General features: G+C 34.1%; 1 protein-coding gene across 2 annotated transcripts in view; it reads left to right on the top strand.

Moving 5' to 3' along the window:
* The first annotated feature begins 8,125 nt into the window (after nucleotides 1–8,125).
* The window catches only part of LOC110028315 (2-phytyl-1,4-beta-naphthoquinone methyltransferase, chloroplastic), a 19,895-nt gene continuing 3,281 nt past the window's right edge, over nucleotides 8,126–24,739 (top strand). Inside the window, exons 1-7 of one of the 2 annotated variants that reach the window (XM_020730109.1) lie at nucleotides 8,126–8,377; nucleotides 8,453–8,517; nucleotides 9,099–9,189; nucleotides 20,569–20,657; nucleotides 20,947–21,080; nucleotides 21,144–21,202; nucleotides 21,336–21,435. In XM_020730109.1, coding sequence (XP_020585768.1) covers nucleotides 8,201–8,377; nucleotides 8,453–8,517; nucleotides 9,099–9,189; nucleotides 20,569–20,657; nucleotides 20,947–21,080; nucleotides 21,144–21,202; nucleotides 21,336–21,435 — 715 coding nt within the window. In that variant the 5' untranslated portion in view covers nucleotides 8,126–8,200. The remainder of the gene's footprint in view (nucleotides 8,378–8,452; nucleotides 8,518–9,098; nucleotides 9,190–20,568; nucleotides 20,658–20,946; nucleotides 21,081–21,143; nucleotides 21,203–21,335; nucleotides 21,436–24,739) is intronic. The other variant, XM_020730110.1, reaches the window with a different exon arrangement.

Raw genomic sequence — 24,739 nt, 5'->3', positions numbered from 1 at the left:
CACTTTTTTGCAACAATACAATAAATATTTTTTTACAACAATACAATAGCCACAATATCTACAACCACATACAACCCCACACACACCAAATGTTTGACCATGTCTAAATTCTTCCAATAATCAGCTCCGACATCAGGTCCGACCGGCAAGCTGGCATCAGCAGGATGGCATCAGTTCCAACAATCTGCACAAAGGAAGATAAATAAAACATTAATTGTAAAGCTGAACCAAAGTTAAACTGGATGAACAATATTAAATACTAAGCAAACCCAACAGTCAGGAGGACTTAGTTAGACGAATATTTAGTGAATAAGCAACCTGTCATAATGACATAAAATTTTTTTAGAAAAATAGTTCGTATATTTATAAATCACGTAAAAGGCGCAGATAAATGTTACATACCAATTGAGTTCAATCAAATTTGTATATCTTGGGAAACAAAATTCGTATAAGCAACAATAAATGTTGACCTTTCAAACCTATTGTGATTTCTCCAAAGCAAATTTACAAATGTCGTATGCAATCTCTGCTCTGAATAAATGCATTAATTCCTGCCTGTCTTTTTTCTCCCTCCAATTTACCTTCTCTTTTTGAACAAGTGTCTCCATATATTTATAAACATAAACACCACAATTATTTACAAACACATAAACACCACAATCATAACTATTACTTTGCACCGGTATTCCCCTGGTCATTACAACTGACCACTTACCACTTTTATCCTCGAAAGCTTCACTGGTATCCTTTAAGAAATGTTCAGTCTGTATATTTAAAGATGAGTCATTAACTGTATATCTAAAAATGCTCAATCTATAAATAATTAATACTTACAATGTTTTGGGTGATGGCCAAATGCATCCGGTTGGGTAAGGAGTCATAAACTCTCCATTTACTCTCATTTAGTGTCCCAACAAAGAGTATCCAATGTTGATTATTTATTATAGGTATCAGTATTAATTCTGTATTTTGGATGACATCCTTTGTAATGTATTCGACGAAGGGTTTCACATTACCTTTTCTATACAGCTGCATCATGAAGAACATAATAACATTAAGCATATGGTCATGTAAGATTGATATAAGCTTAAATAAATCTTGTTTACACAACTTAATAAGCTTAACCTGTGACATGTCGATACATATAGGTACGATCTATATAGATGTGGTGCATTACACCGCTTATTCTCCATCAACATGGAAAATCAATCAACCTGCTCATTGCCTAACCAATCGTTTCCAAAAAATTCATCTAGAAAATGTCGCGACACTGAAACATGTCCCATATAAATTAATAGGTCACCCCTGCATTGGAAATATAAAATTATTTTAGTTAACAATTACAAAATTAATAATAAACATAAACAAGAATTAGATGAACTAACAAGTCGGTATATTTTCTACAACATATATCAATTGCTTCCCGCATATAATCAGGAATTTCATCTCTAGCAGGAAAGTTGATTACTTGTGCTGCTGGCTGGACCTGTAAGATAATCAAATCATAATATTTACTGTACATATTTAAATAATTAAACCTAACATTCCATACCTTGTTTGGGTAGTCCTCACTAACATAATGACTGACTGGCTGGAGCTCCTTTTCCTCCTTATGTACAGATTCAACCTCTTCTTGAGATTTGGTTTGCTGGTCTACAACCACTTCCTCTTCTTGTTTATTTTCAATTGATTCCGTAATGGGTTCTTTTTTTCGTTTTCTTTCAAAAACGACGTATGGGGAGCTAAGATACTTTTTTCTTCTATTTAACCTATCCTTAGTCATTTTGATCAAGCTTCTTTGTGAGGATTCTTTAACCCATCTTCTCGACAATTCCACATATGTTTGTTTAATTGTTTTCTCTAATCGCATGACATGAAACTTTAGGTCGGTCATCATATTCTCTAACATTGTCAATCGACTATAAACAGAGTCTTCAAATTCCAAAATTGTATTCTCTAACTGGGTCAGACGACTGTCTACATATACTTGAAAATCTAATATAATTTTTTGTTAGTATTTCAATAAATCGTGGATCTCTTCAAATCCAAGTGTTTGTCCCATCCTCTAACTCAACTGTTCATATGTATGACTGTCAGATGGTTGAGTACCAATATAATAAGGTACTATAGGGGAGACCTCAACATGCATGGGCGACTGTGGTCTTGAAAGGGTTTCCCTCTGTGGGAGAAACTTTGCTGGACTGGAGAGCTCTACAAGTGAATTGACAAATAAGTGATGTTCACTTTCCTTTAAATCAAGAAAATAATCATACATCTACCAAAAAAAATAACACACAATCAGGGGCAATTAATGTATAACATGACTACTTTATCAACTATTATTAAAATTTATTTAATTAACCTCGGCAGAGCTGAGCATGTTGAACGCTAGTTGAATCTGTAAAGCATTCCATCTAACATTTACTGGTCATCTTAGCATTCGGGGTCTAGCCTCAGGAACTGCTGGCATGACCAAGGAGGTGTGCTCATAAAATCAGAGCTGTATGAAGCATGTTAAGTTAAATATTTGGTATCAAAATAAAAAATAATGATAAGAGATTTCAATAATAATGTCGGAACAAACCTTTAAGAGGAAGACAAAGCCAGTAATATATCCAAGTGGCTGATCCGTCTTAAGCTTCATAACACATAGGTTCAATTGATCAATCAAAAAGTCACACACTGTCGCAGGACAATTATACGAGCTGAATGCTTCTATGTCCTTGCAAAGAGAAGATAGCTGCTTGGATACTCTAAAATTACTTGAAGGAAATAGTAAATTAGTCTATAAAAACTATATTAATAGTTCTATAAAACGATCAGAAGACTATACTGGGTCAAAATTGATAAGTTGGGTCTTCATTTGTCTCGCATCAATACTACAGGACAGAGCTTTATTTCAGGATGCGGGCGACCCTCTATTTGGTATGCCTATTAGGAGGGCAACTTGGTCAGCATCAAATTTCAGCTCTTTCCCACCCAGCTGAAACGTTATTCAATCAATATTCCAACAGTTAATTATATGCATTGTCACAATATGATCCTGTGGGTATGGATGGAGTTCAAAAAATTGAACCAAGCTCATGTTTTTCAACTTATTCCACGTGTGCTCGTCGATAATTGGCCGGAGCTTATCCAAAACTTCTCGTACTGCAGATGGACGACATCTGCAAGTCATTGATTTCGGCTCCAAAACCTACATGTAATTTTAATGTATATTAAACTATGTAAAAAATAATGAAAGAAAAAATCTCATACAAAATCAAACTCTTGTAATGAAAATATTCCTTCTACCTAAACCCTAATTTCATAACCACTTCTAGACAAATGAAATTTAAAATCTTTTGAAAGTCAGTCTTAAAATTCATCATTCAGACTTAATATACCTCAAGATATTAAAATTCACCATTAAATATTAACGAAAGCAAAATCTTAAATATACCTAGAAACGGCCTTGGGTTGCTTTATGGAATCGGTGTCCTCCGTTTTCCTCGTTTTGGAGCCACCTATATCCTTCTTCTTGTGTCCACCCTTCGCCATTAGCTTTGACAACTCGATCTCAAGCTTCTTGCCATCCTTGATGTCCGGCTTCTCCGTCTCGTCAAAATGGGCAACATTCTCCTCTTCCAACGACGCCGTACCCTTGCCGATGCCCTCCATTTTCAACAAAACCCTAAACAATATCAATACCTCAACGTAACGTTCGAGTGAATGCAAAACCTAGGCGTGAACGAAAATAAGAATTCTTACTGTCTCTAAATTTTTTTACCGCTACCGCGGGTATTTGATCAGTCGCGTTAAACGAAGGTTACATTCGCTACCTAGGTTATCACCAGGGTAAGCAAACGTTTCATTTCAGGCGGTTACCGCAAAGTTACGTTTCACTTTCGCTCTCGGTTACAGCTCAGTTATACTGCTAGGTTACAATGAGCAATATGAACTCTCGATTACGGCTCAGTTATAGCTCGTTTATATTGCTAGGTTACACGGCGCTGTGTTAGATCTCAGTTACGGTGACGTTATAAGCACGGTTCATTCGTCTTGAGGTTACAATCCTGTTATTAGAGCGGTACCACGGTAATGCCCCCTCGGTTACACCGCCTGTACTGCTCAGTTATAACTCGATTATAACCCAGCGGGCCGAGTCGACGGGTCGCATTTGAATAAAGGCGGTGGGATAGACATTGCTGATTTGTCAAGCGGCCATTGGAAGACGTAGGGAGCGCTGCGTACGTCTTACATACGCAATTTTTTTCCCAATAACCCTCCAAATAAGCTCATTTTGAGAAACTCACCGGAATGTTGACATGCTTTGGAGGTACTCGTGGGGTCATTCTGGGCCTTGAGGAGCTCTATAGTTTATCATTTCTAAAAGTACGCTAGCGAGTATGATTGATCTGATCAACACCAGATCATTAAGTGCATAACTGGCATACTCGATCCATCAAACCCATGAGGCCTATTTAGCATTTGAGATTTTGTGTTCCTTGAAGTAACTCATTTTCGGATATACATCCCTCAGAATTTTTCTATGTTAAGTTTTTAACATAATAAACTATTCTTTTCTATTCTTTCTATAATTTTCTGATTATGTATAGACATTCCATATAGGTTAAAACAAATAATCTTTTCTTACTATCAACACGATCTACTTTTCCTAGTTTAGTAATTACTGGTGCCTGATTGCCTTCTAAGTTCTTTTATAAAGAAATTCAAATGAAAACAGCAAGAAACAAAAGATTAAAAAAACAAAAAAAGTGGAATAGTTAAAAATCATAATTTTTTAGCTTAGTAGCTCACTTCAAAATCTCCCGACAATGACAGCAAATGCTCATGCCCTGATCTAACATCCCACTGGACCTTGTGGCCTACATCATAAGAAAATCCTTGGAGGGGGAGGAGGAAGAAGAAGAGGCCTATGTTGATGCGAATAACAAAGGATGAAGAAGCACAGAACGCCATTAATGATGCTCATGTTCCTCCTACCATTCGTGAGAATACTACTTCCCAGATCTAATGAAGAGAATCCAAAGACAAGCAAATGGAGAGGAAATACAGATGAGTCCAATTACTTCCACCACCGGAAAATGCAGCTCGGCGGCAGAGGCGGCTGGGATGATGAAGGAAGCAGAGATGCAGAGTTTAGAGAAGAGATGAGATTTGCACCCACTGGTTCCAATCCCCTCCGCAATTGATCCATGATATGATAATTTCTTCATCTTCTTTTTTTTTTGGTTTTATGTTGTGTCCTCTGGCAATTCAATGCATGGCACTTGTAACATTTCTATTTAGAAATCCAACTCTCTTTTTCAATCATTTTTCAAATTCTCACTCAAATATCAAAATTTACAATGAATCTCAAACCCAACATTTGCATTTGAACAGGGATGCTCAGGTTTGGCGATTCAAATGATCACTGCTTGCTTGTTTTGTAAATAACAATGTTTGAGTGTGGTGTATGTAATTATCCCAAAAAGATTGAAATTGCTTGTTCGAAACATTCTCATAATAATGTCTCCAAATATTAACTGTGGACACCGCACGTTCGGACATCCAATCATAGGAGATCACGCGACAGCAAATTCACGTGTATGTGTACGATGAAGAGTGGTCTCCCAAAATTTTGATTAAAATAGAGCATTAATCATAGTGGCTGTTTATTTAAGCTAAAATAAGGCTGAGGATTTTCTTCTAGTATTTTGTGGATATTAGTTTTGTTTTTAAATATATACTTTATAAATTACTCATAAGGAGCATATCTAATGCATCAATGTTCTGCAAATTTCGGATTGAGGAGTTGATTTAATTCTATTGCCTGAAGTTCATAATATGGCTGTCTAGATACTTCTATTTTTCCATTTGGTTTGCATTGGCCTATAACCTTAGGCAATTTTCTTTCTCTTTACTGCTTACATTTCAAGCTACTTGAAAGAATCATGTCTACCAGCCCTGTTGCACATAATGATCACTGATATGTATCTTTGATCAAATACTTCATCCAACTTATTAATATATGATCTATCATAATTTAGGCAGCATCACATCGACTTCCTTATTAGAAAATATAAAAAAAGAATATGCTACAAAATATAAAATTTTGACTTAGTATAACTTTAATTATTCCAAATAGGAAAATTAACATATTTATCACAAGTAGTGTTATAAAACTATGCATAAAAAAGGTGCGTTTTACTTTTATAAAGTTAGTAAGAATGGTATTTTTTAAGGGATGTTAATGATTTGAGTGTTTTGGGCGTGAACACCAAAGTTTATGTGTTAGACATGTATATTCATGAGAATGGTGTGGTATTCAAGTAAATGCCCTTTGTAATTATCAATTCGGTGGACTGGATCTCCACATTTCAATTTGAGAAGTAATTGACTACTACTTTTTAATATCATCAATCATTGTCAATAATATTTGATGAGCCAAGTCTCAAAAATATGTATCTTCAATGCCCTAAGAAAATGATCAAATCTATTAGCTTTGATAACAAATTAGTCATTAGCCTTAAATTATCTAACAATGTTTTTTTAGTATACCCCTAGCTCTACATATAACCCAAGCACTATAATGCCCTTCAATAAAATGATTAGATAAAGGATTTGCATATATTATATGATAACTCAAAAAAGTCAATTCTAAAAGGGACGAATAAAAATCATAATAGAATATTTTTTAATAGTATTTGAAGTACGATCAAACTCTTTAGAGCATCTTTAAACCATGATCGAATAAAGATCAAATAATATTCAAAATATGATCTACCAATCTTCAAATGATGACCAAATAAACATTATTCAAAACATTATTGAATAATGATCGAATAATCAGTAAACATAATTTAAATTAACTTTGAACAATGATCAAATAATTTTTTTAATAATGATCAAACTATGATATGATAACAAATCAATAATGATCGAAGCATCCTCAAATCATCTTTAGGGAATCTTCAAATGGTGATTGAATCGTCATTAAAATTGATCGAGCATAGTAGGCCCCATACTTCAACAGACCCAACCAATTAAACTATTTTCTTTTATAATGATACTCAAGAGTTCTATAATATTTTATAGACACAACATGCAATAGTCAGTCTGGGTTGTCTTACTTTGGTATGCACGGTCACTTTGTTGTGGCTCTCTCTCTCTTTCTGTAACTATCCATGCATATCAAATCTCATCAAATTGGAGTTGTTAAGATAATGTCTAGACTCATTTTATTTAAATTTGTTATAGTTAGACTCAACTCAACTCAACTCTAGTAAGCATTAATCAATGTCAGCTTAATTAAACCACACCAAAACTAATTAAATATGTAGATAAATAATTATTTATTCACTTTTAACAGATTAAAATAATCAAGTTAAAAAAAATTACTATTTTCGACCAATCCAAGCTTGCAAGGCCATGTACTATTCAAAATGCTTAGATTATGACATAAATTACAATTTAAGCAAATGCCTGACTAACATCTATAAGGTAAAAGGCTTCACAAGGACCTATCACCCATTTTTAAGATGTATCTTCTTAAACTTTTTATTTTAGTAGAATTTAATAAGAAGATGTTAAAGCTTGCTTATTTAACAATCAAATATTTAAAAGAATATTCGAAGTTATTTAATTATTTAATTAAATGATCATGAGGGAGCTGACCCAGAAGTTGCTGGTCAAACATTTTATTTTTTTGTAACCCTATTTTTATTATAAGGTACAAAGAGAGATTTATAAGGAGAAGATTGGGACATAAAATGTGCACCAGAAGCTTCGAATATTTATTAAATATCAATATTTTATAAAACAATACTCCTGAAAAAAATTTAATCATTTTTGTCGACGAAAATAAACAGACATACATATAAAAGGTGAAAATTCCTAGCATAATTGAAGAAAATTGGGCTGATAAGAGACTATCTCATATGTTTTGGACCTTTGATTCTATCTCAACTCTACGAGAAATATTTACGTACATGTATGCAACACTGCGTACGTCAGATAGGTTATAGAAAAAATATTGAGAATTATATCCGTTTTATACCTATAATCTTCCTGTAACCTAACTATAATCTATCTAACTTAAGAATATATGAACTTATTGGTTACAACCACAACTCCACCCCTTTAACCACAATACCTGACCAATACTAACCTATCAACTCCACCCCTTTCACGCTGAATCTGCGCAGGATACGATAAGATGGCTCTCTCCGCTCCCATTGCAGCATCTCCTCATTGTTCGCTGCCTCGTCGTCATCGGCTGGCGCGCAAAACGGCGTCCGGTGCTCCGTCGACCGCCGCGAGCTCTTTGCTCGCATTGCTCCGGTTTATGACAATGTTTTGTCGAAACCCTAATCTCCATCAGATTCCAACATATGTTAGTTTGTTTGTTTGTTGGGATATCGATACTTTTTTGCTTAAAGAAATGTCGTCTTTTGTAATGCGGCCGCAGTTGAATGACTTGCTGAGCTTGGGGCAACATCGGATATGGAAAAGGATGTGCGTTTCTTGGAGCGGGTAAGCATTTTAATCTCAAATTTTGAATTACAGCCTCTCTGTCCTATGTTTGGCGATCGAAACTGTGTGGATACGAATATAGAGGGGTTTATCAGCATATCACAGAATTCTTATGCATTTACATATCTAACATAACAATCTTTGTATTTGGTTGTATTATTTCACAGTGTCTGAATTGCACTAAACATGTGCATGAAAATATGTGTTTTACTTTAGATAAGTTAACGCAAGTATTTTTTTTATTTTTTTAATGTGCTTTTGAGATTTTGAGTGTTATGCATCTCCCCTGTTTGATTTGTTCGTGTTAGATAATGATACTTTTAGAGAATGATGATTCAATGCTATACTTTGCATAGTTTGTAGAATAGTCAATGCCATGATAATAATTTGGGTAAAAAATTAAGGGAATGTTTTATGTGTGAATGGTTTAGGTAGCATCTTTAGCTGTGTAAATAAACAGACAAGGTATCATTGCTCCGCAATTTATCAACTAAAATTCTTACATTTGCTGAAATTGTTTGAGATTCTACTTTAAAAAATGTTGCCTCCTAATGCTAACACATTTAACTGATACTTTGTAGGGCAAAAAAAGGAGATGTTGTCCTCGATTTGTGTTGTGGCAGTGGCGATTTAACTTTCCTTCTGTCCCAAAAAGTTGGATCCAGTGGAGAGGTGCCCTCCCCATCTTTATAGCAAATTCTCTTAAATAAGTATAATGCTATTTCTTTTCCCAATTAGACTCGTCTCTATATGATTTAAATTTGCACAGCTTCTGATGTGTTTTTTCAAGTTTGTATTATTTAACATGCTAGGGACAAGTTGATACCTATTAAGATAATGTCCACAGATTTGGGGAATCTAATTTTTGGATTTGTCTCATGCAATATCAAAATAATTCATATGAAAACTCTACATTGAAGATCACCTTTTTTCATGTTCATTTTTTGTCCATCTTCATGAGCACTTGAATTGATCTATAAAGTACCCCACATTTTAATATGAGACAAATAATTTCACCTCATACAATATGACAAAAGCATAGCATCAGAAAGGATCACATAAAGAGTTATTATAACCATTTTGAATTATATATATATATATATATATATTTATGTGCGCCACAGACTCAGATCAGTTGGTCGGGCATCTACTTGTCAGTTGTAAGTCTAATTTGGTCTGAGGTTCGATTATCCCTGAGTGTAGGGTGTGGTACTCGAATTCTTTGGTGCATGAGGGATGACCGAGGTTGGTATAATAGCCTCCAACTGGATGGATGGATGGATGGAGAAATGGATGGATGGATAGACGGATGGATGGATGGATGGATGGATGAAATGGATGGATGAAATGGATGGATGGATGGATGAATGGATGGAAATGGATGGAGAAATGGATGGATGGATAGATGGATGGATGGATGGATGGATGGATGAAATGGATGGATGAAATGGATGGATGGATGGATGAATGGATGGATGGATCGATGGATGGATCGATGGATGGATAGATAGATCGACCGATAGATGAATGGATCGATTGATCGTAGATAGATCGATGGATAAATGGATGGATGGATAGATAGATGGATCGATGGATGAATAGATAGATGGATCGATGGATAGATAGATAGATCGATGGATGGATAGATAGATGGATAGATGGATAGATAGATTAATCGATGGATCGATCGATCGATAAATAGATAGATTGATCCATGGATAGATAGATCGATAGATGGATGGATAGATGGATGGATGGATAGATCGATAGATAGATCGATGGATAGATGGATGAATAGATATATGGATGGATAGATGGATAAATCGATGGATGGATAGATAGATCGATCGATGGATAGATCGATCGATCGATGGATAGATAGATAGATGGATGGATAGATGGATAGATGGATCGATAGATTGATCGATAGATTGATTGATTGATTGATCGATAGATAGATGGATTGATAGATAGATGGATGGATTGATCGATATATGAATAGATGGATGGATAGATGGATGGATGGATGGATGGATGGATAGATCGATCGATAGATAGATCGATAAATAGATAGATAGATGGATCGATGGATCGATGGATCGATGGATGAATCGATCGATAGATGGATGGATCGATCGATAGATGGATCGATTGATGCGATGGATGGATGGATGGATCGATCGATAGATGGATCGATTGATAGATAGATCGATTCGATTGATAGTGATAGATGGATAGATGGATAGATGGATCGATGGATAGATGGATGGATCGAAGATAGATAGATAGATAGAAGATAGATAGATGGAGGATAGATGGATCGATGGATAGATGGATAGATTGAAGATAGATAGATAGATAGAAGATAGATAGATGGATCGATGGATAGATGGATCGATAGATGGATAGATGGATCGATGGATCGATGGATAGTTCGATGGATCGATGGATCGATGGATCGTTAGTTAGATACGATAGATAGATAGATCGATGGATAGATTGATGGATGGATAGATTGATCGATGGATCGATAGATGGATGGATCGATGGATCGATAGATAGATGGATAGATAGATGGATGGATGGATCGATGGATGGATGGATGGATGGATCGATCGATGGATGGATGGATGGATGGATCGATCGATGGATCGATGGATGGATCGATGGATGGATCGATCGATGGATCGATCGATGGATCGATAGATGACGATCGATCGATAGATAGATGGATGGATAGATGGATGGATCGATCGATGGATCGATCGACGATAGATAGTCGATTGATAGATCGATAGATTGATAGATCGATAGATAGATAGGTAGATAGATAGATAGATAGATAGATTTAAATGTAATTTTGTGTGCTTGAACATCATCCTTGTTTGAATCATGGGTGCTATACTATGACTTCTTGTCACAGCCTTTTTATCTTTGAGGCAATGAAGTAAGAGAGCTATTTACTTTATAAGATTGATCATGCTCCTTCCTAATATTTCAAGTCAATTGCATATGTCCTTTATGATAGAAATAATGGATTCCTGTTGTGTAGTTGCCGACTTTCTAAGCTCAATGCGATCTAGATGTGAGTTTCCAGTTTTCACCTTTTTAATGGTTCCTCAAAATTCTTGCAAGTTGAGAATATATATTATGTTGCCAAATTATGACTGAATCCACCAAGATGGACTATGGTCTTAACATTCTTAATTGATGGGATCATTAAAAAAAGATTTTTGAATGAGTTGAAACACTCCCAATTAAGGAAAATCAAAGTGAGGATGTAATGAGGTTGACCCTAAAGACATTAGATTAATCCTTGATGAAACTTAGAACCTATCGTATGCAAGAGATTTACTTGTTAGAAACTTGGATAATGTGAGTGACATATAAAAAATTAAGATGGTTAATGCTAAATCACCAAAGCAATGAATAAATTCACCGTTGGATTCAATGCTAAATCAACCAACTCAACGATGAGCCTAGTCTCGTAAGTTTTTTTGCATAGCTGCACTGAACATATAAAAAATTAAGATGGTTGTTATCTGCTATCGCAGCCCAACCCTGATGTATTGGTAGGAAGCTTAAAAGCTAAATGAACTGTCAAAGAAATGAATGGGAACTGAGAATTTATAAACTCCACCAGAAATTGTTGAAACAAGGCTAATGAGCAGGCATGCAAGATTTTCTTTCACATCTACCTCTATTTTATATTATTTTATTTTGTTTTTTTTTTTCGGTTTTCATTGCATATGGTATTGTGCAAGACTCAGTTGAATATTTTTTTTTTGCCCGTTTATAGGCTTATTTCACTTTATTATGCTACCAATGTAGGATTTTAACAATTGTATTTGAGAGGATTTGACCATTTCTGTTTGGCATGTGTTGGGCGTGTCCTGCTAAGTTAGTCATGGTTGGCTTTCAAAAGTTTTTGATAATTAAGTTATTAGTATATTAGACTCTTTATTGTCATTATTCATCACATGTTCATTTATAATTTACAAACTCATTATTGATCATACTGATGTTTTTTATTTTTTTATTCTACCAGATTTCAAAACTTCCGTTTTAATCAATTATTGATTAAAAAACCCTCGATTGTTATTAGAGAATTGAAAATTTTATGACAGGTTTTCTTGATTTCAATATACCGTCGCATTTTCTTCTTTTTTGACTATAAAGATGATTGGGTAGTACTTGAATTCATGTTGACTGTTGCAGCAAATGTTTGCTTTTGACAAACCATTAAATCTTAAGTATAAAGCACTTCATCTTTTGTTTTGTTTTTATTAAAAACATGTATGATGAGGAAAAATTACTTCATTTAATTATTCACTTGTAGTGTACATATACATAGAGAAATCAATCCCTCATAAGTTTTAAACTTAATAAATATATCCAGTCTAAATTAAGAAAGGAAATAATTCTAAAATAAAGAAACATAAAATAAGAAGGGAATAAAACTAACAAAGGTGTTTCCAAAGATATCCCCAATTAAATCTTTTCATGATTTTGTGAAATACACCATGGAGAGGAAACAAAACTTCTCAGCTCTCAAAGGGACGTATCCCATTTGGCTAATTACTTCCTGGGGGTTGCTCAAGAATACACTCAATCGAAAGAGTTCTGCTTACAATTGAGTAACGACTAGCAACAGTGTCACCAAGGGTGGTTCTTATAGGAAATATCTTGACAATTTCTAAGCTCTTGCTAAGCCATAGGGCTAAGAGTAAGTCTCTTATAGTCCCAAATGGATAGCGGCTCATAGGCAATTGAGGCTCATGAAAGATTTTGGTCATTTGGTAGGAAACATCCCACCGCTTAAGGCTTGAATGAGTCGTAAGGGTAGAGGACAAATCTTCGTATTCCAAAAGGGCAGTGACCTGTTAGCTAAGTGAGGCCCGTCAAATGACATCGACATAAATATTAAGGGAGCAACATGACTCAATGAGGGTAAACAAAGGAAAGGAGAGTGCTTTCCATCCTATCCTTCATGTTGGGTCGTAGATGTTGTAAAGACCAAGCTTGGTATTGAACTTCAAGAAGGTGCTTAAAGGGAGAGCTTTGGTGAAGACATCAACAACTTGCTGGTGTATCGAGATGTAGCGTAATCGTATAATTTTATCATTAACATTTTCAGAGATAAAGTTTTTATCAATTTTAATATGTTTGGTCTTGCCATGATGTAATGGATTCTTGGCAATATTGACGGTCGCTTGACTTTTACAAAACATATGTATAGTTCTGTTGGAGGTGCACCTCAATTCATTTAATAATTTCTGAATCCAAATCTTTTCACAGATCTTAAGGCGAGTTCTTTGTACTCTAATTTAGCATTGCTTCTAGAAATAATATCTCGCTTATTACTTCTTCATATAACTAGATTTTTTTCATACATAGAAGCAATAATTTGTGGGACCTTCTGTTAGTGAGTTCTCCAACCCGACTTGTATCAGTGTAGAAAACTCAAAATTTTGCTAAATACACCAACTCTAAATGCTCTTCATGTGGGTAATTCATGACAATTCTAATAGAGTATGAAATATCCGGTATCGTTTGTGACAGGGGGATGGGTTTTCCTACCAATCTTTGATATTTTCTTATTCACATATATACTTTATTCTTCATTATTAGACTTCTTGTTGGGATCTATTGGAGTATCATCAAGCTTGCATCCAATCATCCCTATCTCTTTTAGTAGATCTAAGATGTACTTTTTGTGAATGATGCATTTCTTGGAGCTTGCTACCTCCATACCTAGAAAATATCTAATGTTTCTTAGGTCCTTGATTTCAAACTCAGTGACAAACACTTTTTTTATTTTGAGAATCTCCATTTTTTCATCACCAGTAATAATTATATCATCCACATATACAATCAGTGTAACAATCTTACCTCCCTGTGTGTGTTTTATAAACAGAGTTTGATCAGCTTGACCTTGAGAATATCATTAGATCTCTTAGTTTTAGTAAAGTTTTCAAACTATGCTCTTGAGGATTGCTTAAGTCCATTGAAAGACTTCCAAAGTTTGAGTAGTTTTGCCCTTGCAAGTTGTTTTACTCCACCTCAAGATTTTTTTCCTTTGTGTGTGCACATGAAGTTCTTTGTTATGAACTTCAGATTGGGATAGTTGGATTGGTTGGACATCCTTAACTAGGATAGGATAGCTTGGTGGAGTAGGTAGTGAGGCAATGTTTGTTTCATCAAATGCATCCCAAAATTGATGTTCATTTGCACTCCTCCTGAAAATCAAATTGGAGATAATATGATTGATTTTCTAAAAAATGTGACATCCATGAAGTTTTACTTTTTGGTAACAAGAGATTAACACTTATACCTCTTTTTGTTGGAGGCATATCCAAGAAAATATACTTGATAAATTTAGAGTCAAATTTTGTATGATTTTAGGAACGCATGTGAATAAAGGATACACTCCTAAAAACTTTAAATGATATGGTAGAAGAGAAAGTTCTAATGTGAGGATAGGTAACTATCAAAACATGAATATGTGTTTTGAAGTACCGGTTTGACATTCGATTGATAACGTATGTTGCGGGAATAACTGCTTCTCCCAAAAAAAATATTTTGAAACTCAATGGAAAATCATAGTTGAGCGAGATACCTCAAGAAAATAATTGTTATTTCTCTCAGTTATCTCATTTTATTGTGGGATATCAATCTATAAACTCATATAGCTGATTCCATTTTTTGAAAGATATCACATAAAGATGGAATCAAAATATTCTATTGCATTATCAGTTTTGAGGATCTAAATTTTGCATTAGAATTAAATATGAATCATGTTATGGAAGATTTGTAATATTTGAATTGTTTCAGATTTCTCCTTTATTAGCAATACCCAAGTAGTTCTAGTGTGATGCTCAATATACTAGACAAACCATCTAGCCCAAATTTTGGGTTTTCATCGTTGAAGGTTCCCAAATATCATTGGGGTGTGAGGGTTTGTGTTTGGTCAGGGATAACTATTCTAGTATGTTTGGCAAGTTGAAAATCCTCAAATTGCTAAGAACTAGGGTTTTATTGATAAACAAATGATGATACAACTTTGTAACATAATTGAAATTGGGATGATCAAGGCGACAATGTCATAACATGACATATTTTTCGACAGACATAGATTCAACAAAATCAGAAATTTGTGGTGAAAATGGAGGAGAGATCTGTTGTGTGTCTAGAGAAAGATTTCCCTTGATATAAGCTTTGATGTATTTCAACATTGTCAACCACATTCTCGACTCCACCACCTAAAATTCATAAATATTTGAAAGAATTTAGTTATACATTTCATACCACGACTAAACATATTCATTTAAATCAAATTGCAGTCCAACTGTGTGACATAAAATAAAGGAAAGAGTAATATCTTGAGAGAGCTTCACATCTTCTTTAACAACAATTTTTTAGTGTTATCCATTTACAAGTCTGACCGATCTCGATGTAGAAGCCTCTTCATAGTTGACTAGAGCATTAATGTTTCCGGTCATATGATGAGAGGCTCCTGAATTTATGATCTAAGTTTTAAGGGTCTCTTTGGGGTAGCTGCAACTTACCCAGCTTATGCTGATAAGCTACTGATCCAAATAAGTTGTTGATCAGCAGATGATCCAGATAAGCTGACTGACTGTTTGGTTTGTGCGTTTGAAAAACAACGGATTTGTAGCTGTTTCTGGATAAATGATCATTCTGCCTCTAATTTGAATAAGTTGTGTAGCTGCTTGGCATATGCATTTGGAAAACAACTGATTTGTTGTTATTTTTGGATAAATGACCATTTCTTTTTTCCCTTCAAATTTTTAATTAGGCACGACAAACGGGATAATTGATCATATGATTCTAACAACTATACAAATGAACGCACCACCGTAAACAACAAAATTTACATAAATCACAAAAGTTTCCAATTTTTTTCTTAATGTTTTTTTTTTCTAAGCATTTCCAAACTCTATCAGAGGCCGTTGAAAACCACATATCTCACAATACTCGTAGGAAATATTCTGATTTTAACAACCAAGATTGGAATTTATAATTTGTATCATCATCAAAACCCATATTATTATGTTGAATAAAGCCATATTATTCTACGCACATGAACATAACCTTGTTTTAATAATGAATAAAATTTAATTCAATATATCTAATTACTAAACATAACCTTGCTGTTGAAGAATGGCTCGAGCCACATGAAGCTGTGCAGCTCTAATCCTACTATTCCAGGGAAAGTCTTGTTATGAATGGTTTCTATGTGTCACATTCTACACCAGTTACTAGAGCATCATTCTTCTCGTTTCCTTACAATAGATCAAGCTATCAATTCTCAACGCCTCAAACTTCTATGTGGGATTATTTATGGAATCCTTTCTCATCGGATCAGTTTGGGTATTCCTCAAGGAGCAGTTTTGATAGGACAGTAAACGATTACCATAATAAAACTCATTATTCTGTAGCTTCGAGGCGTAATTTAAAAAATTTATGCGGGAGAAATATAAAAAATAAAGCTTAAGCGTTAGATATGTAAATACATAAGAACCGGCTGGTATGTATGTAAAAGCCTCAAACCGCAGAAATACTTTCACCTCATTCTTTATCATTGCAAGATTAAAAATCAAGAAATTTTTTTTTCTTTCTGTACACAAAACCGAAAACTTGAGCGTACAGTTGCTCTTTTTTCCTCTCCCAAAATATGGCTAAACCAAATCCTGAATTGCCTCAGTAGTCAGGATTTCTCTTCCAGAGGCTGATTAAAATCAAAGGGGCTGCATCATATTTTCATAAAATTTTTTTCATCCAGTTTGGTTGAGCAATTTTTATATTTATCCTCTAAAACCTTGTTCTTTTTTGCTGAAATTCATTTCAGCATATGCTAAAATCTATTTGAGTATATGTTAAAATTCATTTGCTGAAATTTATTGAAGTCCAAGCTGAAATTATCCCTTTTAATGGCTGCATTGCAAGTTGCTAAACATAAATATTCCATATGTTGAAATTATTTTGAGAAAGTTGTATGCTCTGAAACATTCCAGTTGAAATTATTTTGAGAAAGTTGTATGCTCTGAAAATTAGATTTTCATATTGCAGAAATGCATTCATCCATGCTGAAATAAAGTCTTCATAACCACCAAAATAAACTTCTTTCTATTAAATTAAATATCTAACGCTTGAGCTTTAACTTTTATCTTTCTTCAAACAATATTTAACCTGCTAGCTCAATTTTTTTATTAAAAATCATACAACCCATTATCACCATCATTACACCCACAACCATTCACTTGCACATTAAAACAAATGAGAACAAGAACTTCTCTAAAACTACTTGAAATCATAAAAATCAATTTCTTTTTATGCTAAATAGAAGAATCAACTAATTGAAATTTGAGCAAATTACAAAACAAAGATTGTTTTTAACAAATTGCAAATAAACACAAGCAACACTCCTCCCTTCCACACGAAAGTGGCCAAGCAATGGATGTCAGTCTGCACCCACAATCACACATGAAAGTGGCCAAGCAATAGAGAGCAGGGATGGCATGGGATACGCAGTATGCCCGTTCATCCATTTTTCTAAAATCTAAATATATATATAACCTTAAATTGACATTAGATTTGTGTGGTATGTATGTAAATGCCCCTTTTTATAATTTTCTTCAAAGTAGGAGAGATTATCAGCAAAACTATATGAGATCCAACAAGGAGAATGTCGATGCTAGAAAGAAGAGAAGAGCTTCTGAAGGAGGGCTTGCAGATCGACAGAGGGGATTCTGGCGGAGGAGGAACTAGAACAAGATTTTGGTTGTAGGCAGAGTTCTAGAGGCAAAGAAGAACAGGGAAGGGGTTGCAGTAAGAGATAAGGCTGCAACAAGGTTGGGAAGGTTTTGTGCTGGGAAGGGCTTGCAGGGAGATTGATGGTTGCAGGAAAGAGGAGCCAGAAAGGGTCGGCAGATGAAGACTGCCATAGGGACAGCAGTAGAAGGCCATCGAAGGAGGGTTGACAAATGAAGGTTGTCGTAGGATTTAGATGAAGCTGAACGACGATTTAAACGAAGCAGATGGGCTAACCAGACGTGCGACTAAAGCAAATGAGCGAGACAGAGGAGAAACGAAGGACCAATTTGTTGGACTTTAGTGATTGAACAAGATAACTGACTCGTACACGCGATCTGTTTGAATGGACGAGACAACTGAGGCTAAGGCACGCAGGTAGAGCTCAATCGAGAGACAGAACGCGTGCGTACGAGCGGTGTGCGAGACTCACTGGTCTTGCGAGCTGAAGCGACGAGAAGTAGTGAGGTGCGGAGACGCCGCTGAGGACGTAGACATCTAGCTAGGTCAAAGACGTGGAGGTTATGAGGATTAGAGCATTGAGTACATCTTGACCTCCAAGATGAGTAGCGGCAATGACGGACAAAGGAGGAAAATCTCTGATACCATGTTGAAAACATGTATGAGGAAAAATTACTTCATTCAATTATTCACATGTAGGCTATATATATATATATATATATATATATATATATATATATATATCTGAATTTACAAACTTACTAAATGTATCTAGTCCAATTTAGGAAATAAAGCAAATCTCTCCTAATTTACAAATTTACTAAATATATCTAGTCTAATTTAGGAAATAAAATAATTCTGAAATAAAAAAAAAAAAAAACTTAAAATAGGAAGGGAATAAAACTAAGAAAGGTTTTTCCAGATACATACCTAATCAAATCATTTCATGATTGCGTGAAACAGCTGGCCGGTCTATCATGAAGAGGAGCTGAACTTCTCACCTTTCTACAGTTCTGTGGCGCCCTAGAATTTGGACTGCAAGAATGAGATAAAGGGAGTAAAGAAGTCGGTTATTAATTCTTTATGGCATTTTGTATTTTTGGTGAACTACAAGCCCCTAGGTTATAACCTAATAAAAAAAAGATGATTAAGATTGCTAAAAACGTACTCCGGTAAATTGGCCTAATTTCTAGCTGATTACTTCCTGAATGATCCTAGCTTTAGTCGTGCTATTATGAGAGTCATTCAAGATTGGCAAACTGCATGCATGATAAAGCAATAAATAATAGAGAAATATTTCTTAGTCAATTGGAAATGGTAGAGAATATAACATTTCTAAGTTGGAAAACCAGCAAATTTTATTAATTGCATCTCACTAAAGGATACTATAGGCCTTTCATTTATAAGTTCAAATACTACAAATAAAAAGTACTTAGCTGTTTGAAAATCTAGTGCAGAAACCTTTTCTTTAATAGAAAATTGTAATATTGGAATTGCACTAGGTTTTTAAAGAAAAGTGTAAAATCAGTCGTCTGGTGTGTAAAATCATTTCTTCCGTTTGTGCTTACTGCTGTTGCTACTGCATTTGACAAACTGCACTAGATTGTGTAAAATCACTCTTCCGTTTCTGTAAGCACAATTGTTGGATGCAATTCTAAATCAACATGCATTTTAAATTTTGCAAACCCGTCAAGTTTAATGATTCAATTTTACACACTGGGAAGAGTGAAAATGAAATAATAATTTTGTAAATTATGTTTTCTGTCTTGAAGATACAAAATTTTCTCTGATTTGCAAGTATGAAATTGGTCTTTCTTACTCTAAAAAATCCTTTGTCCATCTAACTTATCAATTTTTTGTTACTTAGTTAATAAGAGCTTTTAGTACTCCGCTTGGTTCATGTGTAGAAACGGAAGCAAAAAAATAAATAAATAAATAAATAAAAAGAGAAAAAAAGAAAAGAAAAAAAAGTGCTTTTTAACTTTAAGCTATTAAATTTCTGAAAAGTTTCATATACAATTTCTAGTGAGTTCGTACTTTCGATGAACACTTGGATAATTGTTGTTTTGAAATGCTTTTTGATGCACAATGTTTATGGTAAATATTTCAATTTACTATTTTGTATGGTTTTTTTTTATTTGGCCCTTTTTATTCTTAGGATGAACTTTTGATTGTGTGAATAAGATTTTATTGTATACCAATTTCATGAATTTGAAATGTCAGCTGGAAAGCCTCATCCTATATACAAATTTACAGGTCAGTGCCCTGGATTTCTCATGGAAACAATTATTTGTTGCTTCAACTCGTCGTGACTTATTATGGAAAGCTTGCTACAAAAATATCAAGTGAGAACTAGTCAAACTTTATGACAATGAGAAGGTTTTCAGGGTGTAAAGGGTAGATACAGGTCTTAATTCTCAGAATGAGTATTGTTTAATCTATTGCATGAAACTCTTTCTTACAACCTGATTTAGGATTCCAGAAATTTTTATATTATATTGTTTAAACCCTTTTGACTTGACCGGAATGCTTACTTTATTATAGCACCGCTACACTGGTAAAAGTTATCTTCAATATATTGTTTTTGTTTAAAGTTGAAAACCTCCCATGAATGCTGAATATTACATATTGTAGATGGATTGAAGATGATGCACTTTGTTTACCATTTGAAGACAGCTGTTTTGATGCAATAACTGTTGGGTTTGGACTGCGAAATCTGATTGACAAACAGAGAGCTATGCAAGAAATCTTTCGGGTTCTCAAGCCAGGTTTGCTCTTTCGAGCAGTCCTATCCCCTCTCACAAATTTAATGTTTCCGTGGTTTTTGGCAGGGTCGAAGGTGTCGATATTGGATTTTAACAAGACCTCTTCTTGGATAAATCAATTCCGGGTATGCATTAACAGATCGCTGAGATTCTACGGAAAAATAATAATAATTTGATTGTTGTTGAAGCGGCCTTGAAGTTTTGTTTGTTGTGTAGAAGCTCTGGAAGCTTTTTCTCATATTTGCTTTCTATACATAGGAGTGGGCGCTAGATAATGTGGTTGTTCCTGCCGCAAGTATTTATGGCCTTTCTGATGAGTACAAATACATAAAGTCATCAGTTGCAGAATATTTGACAGGTCTAAACCTGTTTTATTTTATTCATAAATTTTATTGGAAATTTTACATACATGCCACTTAATTCTTATGTATTTATATATCAAACATCCAAACTTCAATTTTGACAGACATGCAACCTCATCTATGAATGGAAAGTTGTATTTCACTTTTTTTTTAGTTAAAATAGTGGTACTTTTGATGTGACAAAGAAAGATTTGAGTGGTAGAAATATAAAAAGCAATGTTTAAGTGTTAGATATTTAAATATATTGGAATTGTGTGGTCTGTATGTAAATGCCCCATTTTATTTTGCTCTTTTGACAAATATCAAGGTTTCCGTGAAGCTATGGGTTTATTAGCCAGCTTTTTTAAGATAGCTGGTAGGAATACGAAATCATAGATCTAATAGTATTGATTCATCCTTTTTGGCTTTTGATTTTACTACGATAAGATTTAATATTTTTTTCATGTCTTTACATAAACAATTGATTTTTTTTTGTCTACTGACAATACCTTGGTCATAGTTTTTCAATTTTTCTCACCTCGTGAGATTTACATGCGACATAACTGAATTGTCCGCTAAAATTTATTCTACTTATTGTCATGTGATCTCAGATTAAGCTATTTTTTGTATACGTAAAAGCATGGAACTTGATTTCATGGTGATAGAAGATTAATTATTTCAGTAAAAAAAATGTCTGCTTGATTGTACTCTCATACCGCATCATTACTGTTTGCACTTCGCAATTATGCTACTCTAGAACAAGTTCAATATAAATTTTTGAGTAGTTTCTTTGGTAAAAAAGATGGCTTTAAAGAACAGATTACTAATAGCTCAATTAGTAACGATAAAAGGTTATTTGTTTAAGGTTTGTTTGGGATCACTTTTATTTTATTTTTTATATTTATTTTTGTTTTTATTTTAAAAATATGTTTGTTTAATGATTTTTTTGCATGTTTTTATTTTTTATTTTTAAAAATAACTAAATATACTATATCATTTCAGACATGTTTTGTTTTCCATCAAACTTAAAAAAATATATAAAAATAGAAAAAACAAAAACAAAATCTCTGAAGTGATCCCAAACAGTCTCTTAGTAAATCAACATGTTTTGTATTATTAAGCAGACCAGATGCCATACCACAAACAATCTCACACGCCTAGCATTAAAAGAGTAGGCTGAGTTTTTTGAGTTATTTGAGATCTTCATAGTCCTACTGTTAGCATCAAGGTTGATACTCTCTTTTTTAATGTTTTTCTATGATCCTAGTGCTTAAATAGGTAGTCTGGGATGAGAAGCTTCTTTGCTTGGCATGAGATGAATGATTTGTAGTGTGTTAAATATGGCAAGATAAAGTTGTAAATTAAGCAATATTAGAATATCATTGTTCGTGATTTGGACATTCAAGGTGTTGCTTCCATCTTGTACTGAGTTCAAGGAATTCAGAGGCATAAGAGATGTCTTACTAAGGCTCTCTTGAATTGTATACAAAATTCTCTTTTTATCATTTTGATTACCTTAATTAATTCAATTAGATTGTTTAATGATTCGAGATTTTTTTTTATAATGATTGAGAATTAATGATCATATTAATCAATGCCCTTCATCCTAGGCTTAGAAGTGCGTCTATTCAATCACATATGCCTTGAGAATACCTATGAAAATTTTTTTGAGTTATAAATACATTGTATGTTTCCATCACTTGCTTTTTCACCCCAGGCTAGATCTATTAGGTCATCAATTACTCCCACTTAGGTTGAAATCTTTAGATTTAACCTAAATTGACTTTGATAACTATTCAACCAAATGGACAAGACTTGGTCTCCTGGCTATAATCTGCGAAACAGCGAGAATGTGTGTTATGCAATCAAAATGTAATTTCTTCAAACTAATATTTTGAAGTATTAATGGAATTTTGATTCCATTGAACTATTGGAAGGTGAATTTTGACGGTGACGGTGTGATAAATGATAAGCCAGTGATTAATGTGAATGTTTTAGATTTTCAATGATAGTTTTGCAGAATTTTATGTCATATGGTGCATTTTTATTTTGAGAGGGAGAAGAAGCGAACGAAATAGGGGGGAGCTAGAGGCGAGAGAAAAAAGTTAGTTTTTCTCTGTAAAGAGAAGCGCTTGAAAGAGGTAGAGGCGAGCTTACTTACCTAAGAGTCGAGCAAGCAGCGTCGAGGGAAGCGGGGGAGGGCTCCTGGGATCGTGTGGCTTCAGTAGTTGCGGTGAGTGCAACTAGGGCAAAGAGAAGGGTGCGGGCAGAGGGCTTCAACTGAGCCCTAACAAAGAAGGGGATGCTGCAATTGAGCAAAGGAGGAGGCGAGTGCGAGAGAAGATTCTTTGCGCACAATGACATTTGATCCCGTGTGATCTAGCCAAAGAAGAAAGGGAAGGGGGAGCGTGCGAGAGCCGAGTTAGGCCGAGTCTTTTAGAGAGGTTAGGATTTTAATTAAATGAAATAAGTATATTATAAATTATTAATAATGGGGTTTAATGAAGTTGGGATTCTACCTAGAGAAGTTTCGCTTTGATTTGAGAAAAGATAGTGGCAATAAAGAAAAAGAAAGTATTTTATTATATTAATAAAATCATTATAAGTATTAATTTCAATGATTAAACTTAAAGTTCAAGTATTGAAATCTTAATTAATTAATATAATTCAATTTGCTAATTGATAATTAAATTAATAATAATAATAAAATTTTGTAGCTTGAATATTTTATACATTATAGGTGATAACTTGGAAGTGGTGATAAACATTAAAAGCAAAGAAAATCATTCGTGATTAAGGTGAGTACTCATAATTTTAATCCATAGTAATAATTTGTTTTTAAAATTTTTTGCAGTTGATGATATTTTTGCGTGCTTTATTCTGATTGAGATATTCTTTTCTTTATTGGTCAATTCGTTACAAATGTTATAGCTACTTATTTTCATGCATCTAGTGTTTGTTTTATATAGCTTGTTGAATTGAATGCTATGAATACTTGAATGATATGTTTATGTTGATTGGTTGTATATGCTTGACTGACTATGATTGAGTCATCCATTGATGCTACTAGTGAGGGAGCACTAAGGTACTCATGCACGTATATGAAAAAATATATTGATATTGATATGTCTTAATTAAGGCTGTCAAAACGGCTTGTTGTTTGCGAATAGCTCGCGTTCGGCTTGTTAAGAAACTCGTGTTTGATTCGTTCGCTAAGTTAACGAGTTGAACACGTACAATATGAAAAAAGATTTGTTCGTTCGTGTTCAGTTCATTTTGGCTCGAAATATATATATATATATATATATATATATATTTTTT

The sequence above is a fragment of the Phalaenopsis equestris genome, unplaced genomic scaffold (genome assembly GCF_001263595.1).
Source record: "Phalaenopsis equestris unplaced genomic scaffold, ASM126359v1 Scaffold000511, whole genome shotgun sequence".
NCBI classification, from domain to species: Eukaryota; Viridiplantae; Streptophyta; class Magnoliopsida; order Asparagales; family Orchidaceae; genus Phalaenopsis; species Phalaenopsis equestris.
The sequence above is the reverse complement of the archived record's forward strand: the minus strand, read 5'-3'. Positions and strand labels throughout refer to the sequence as shown.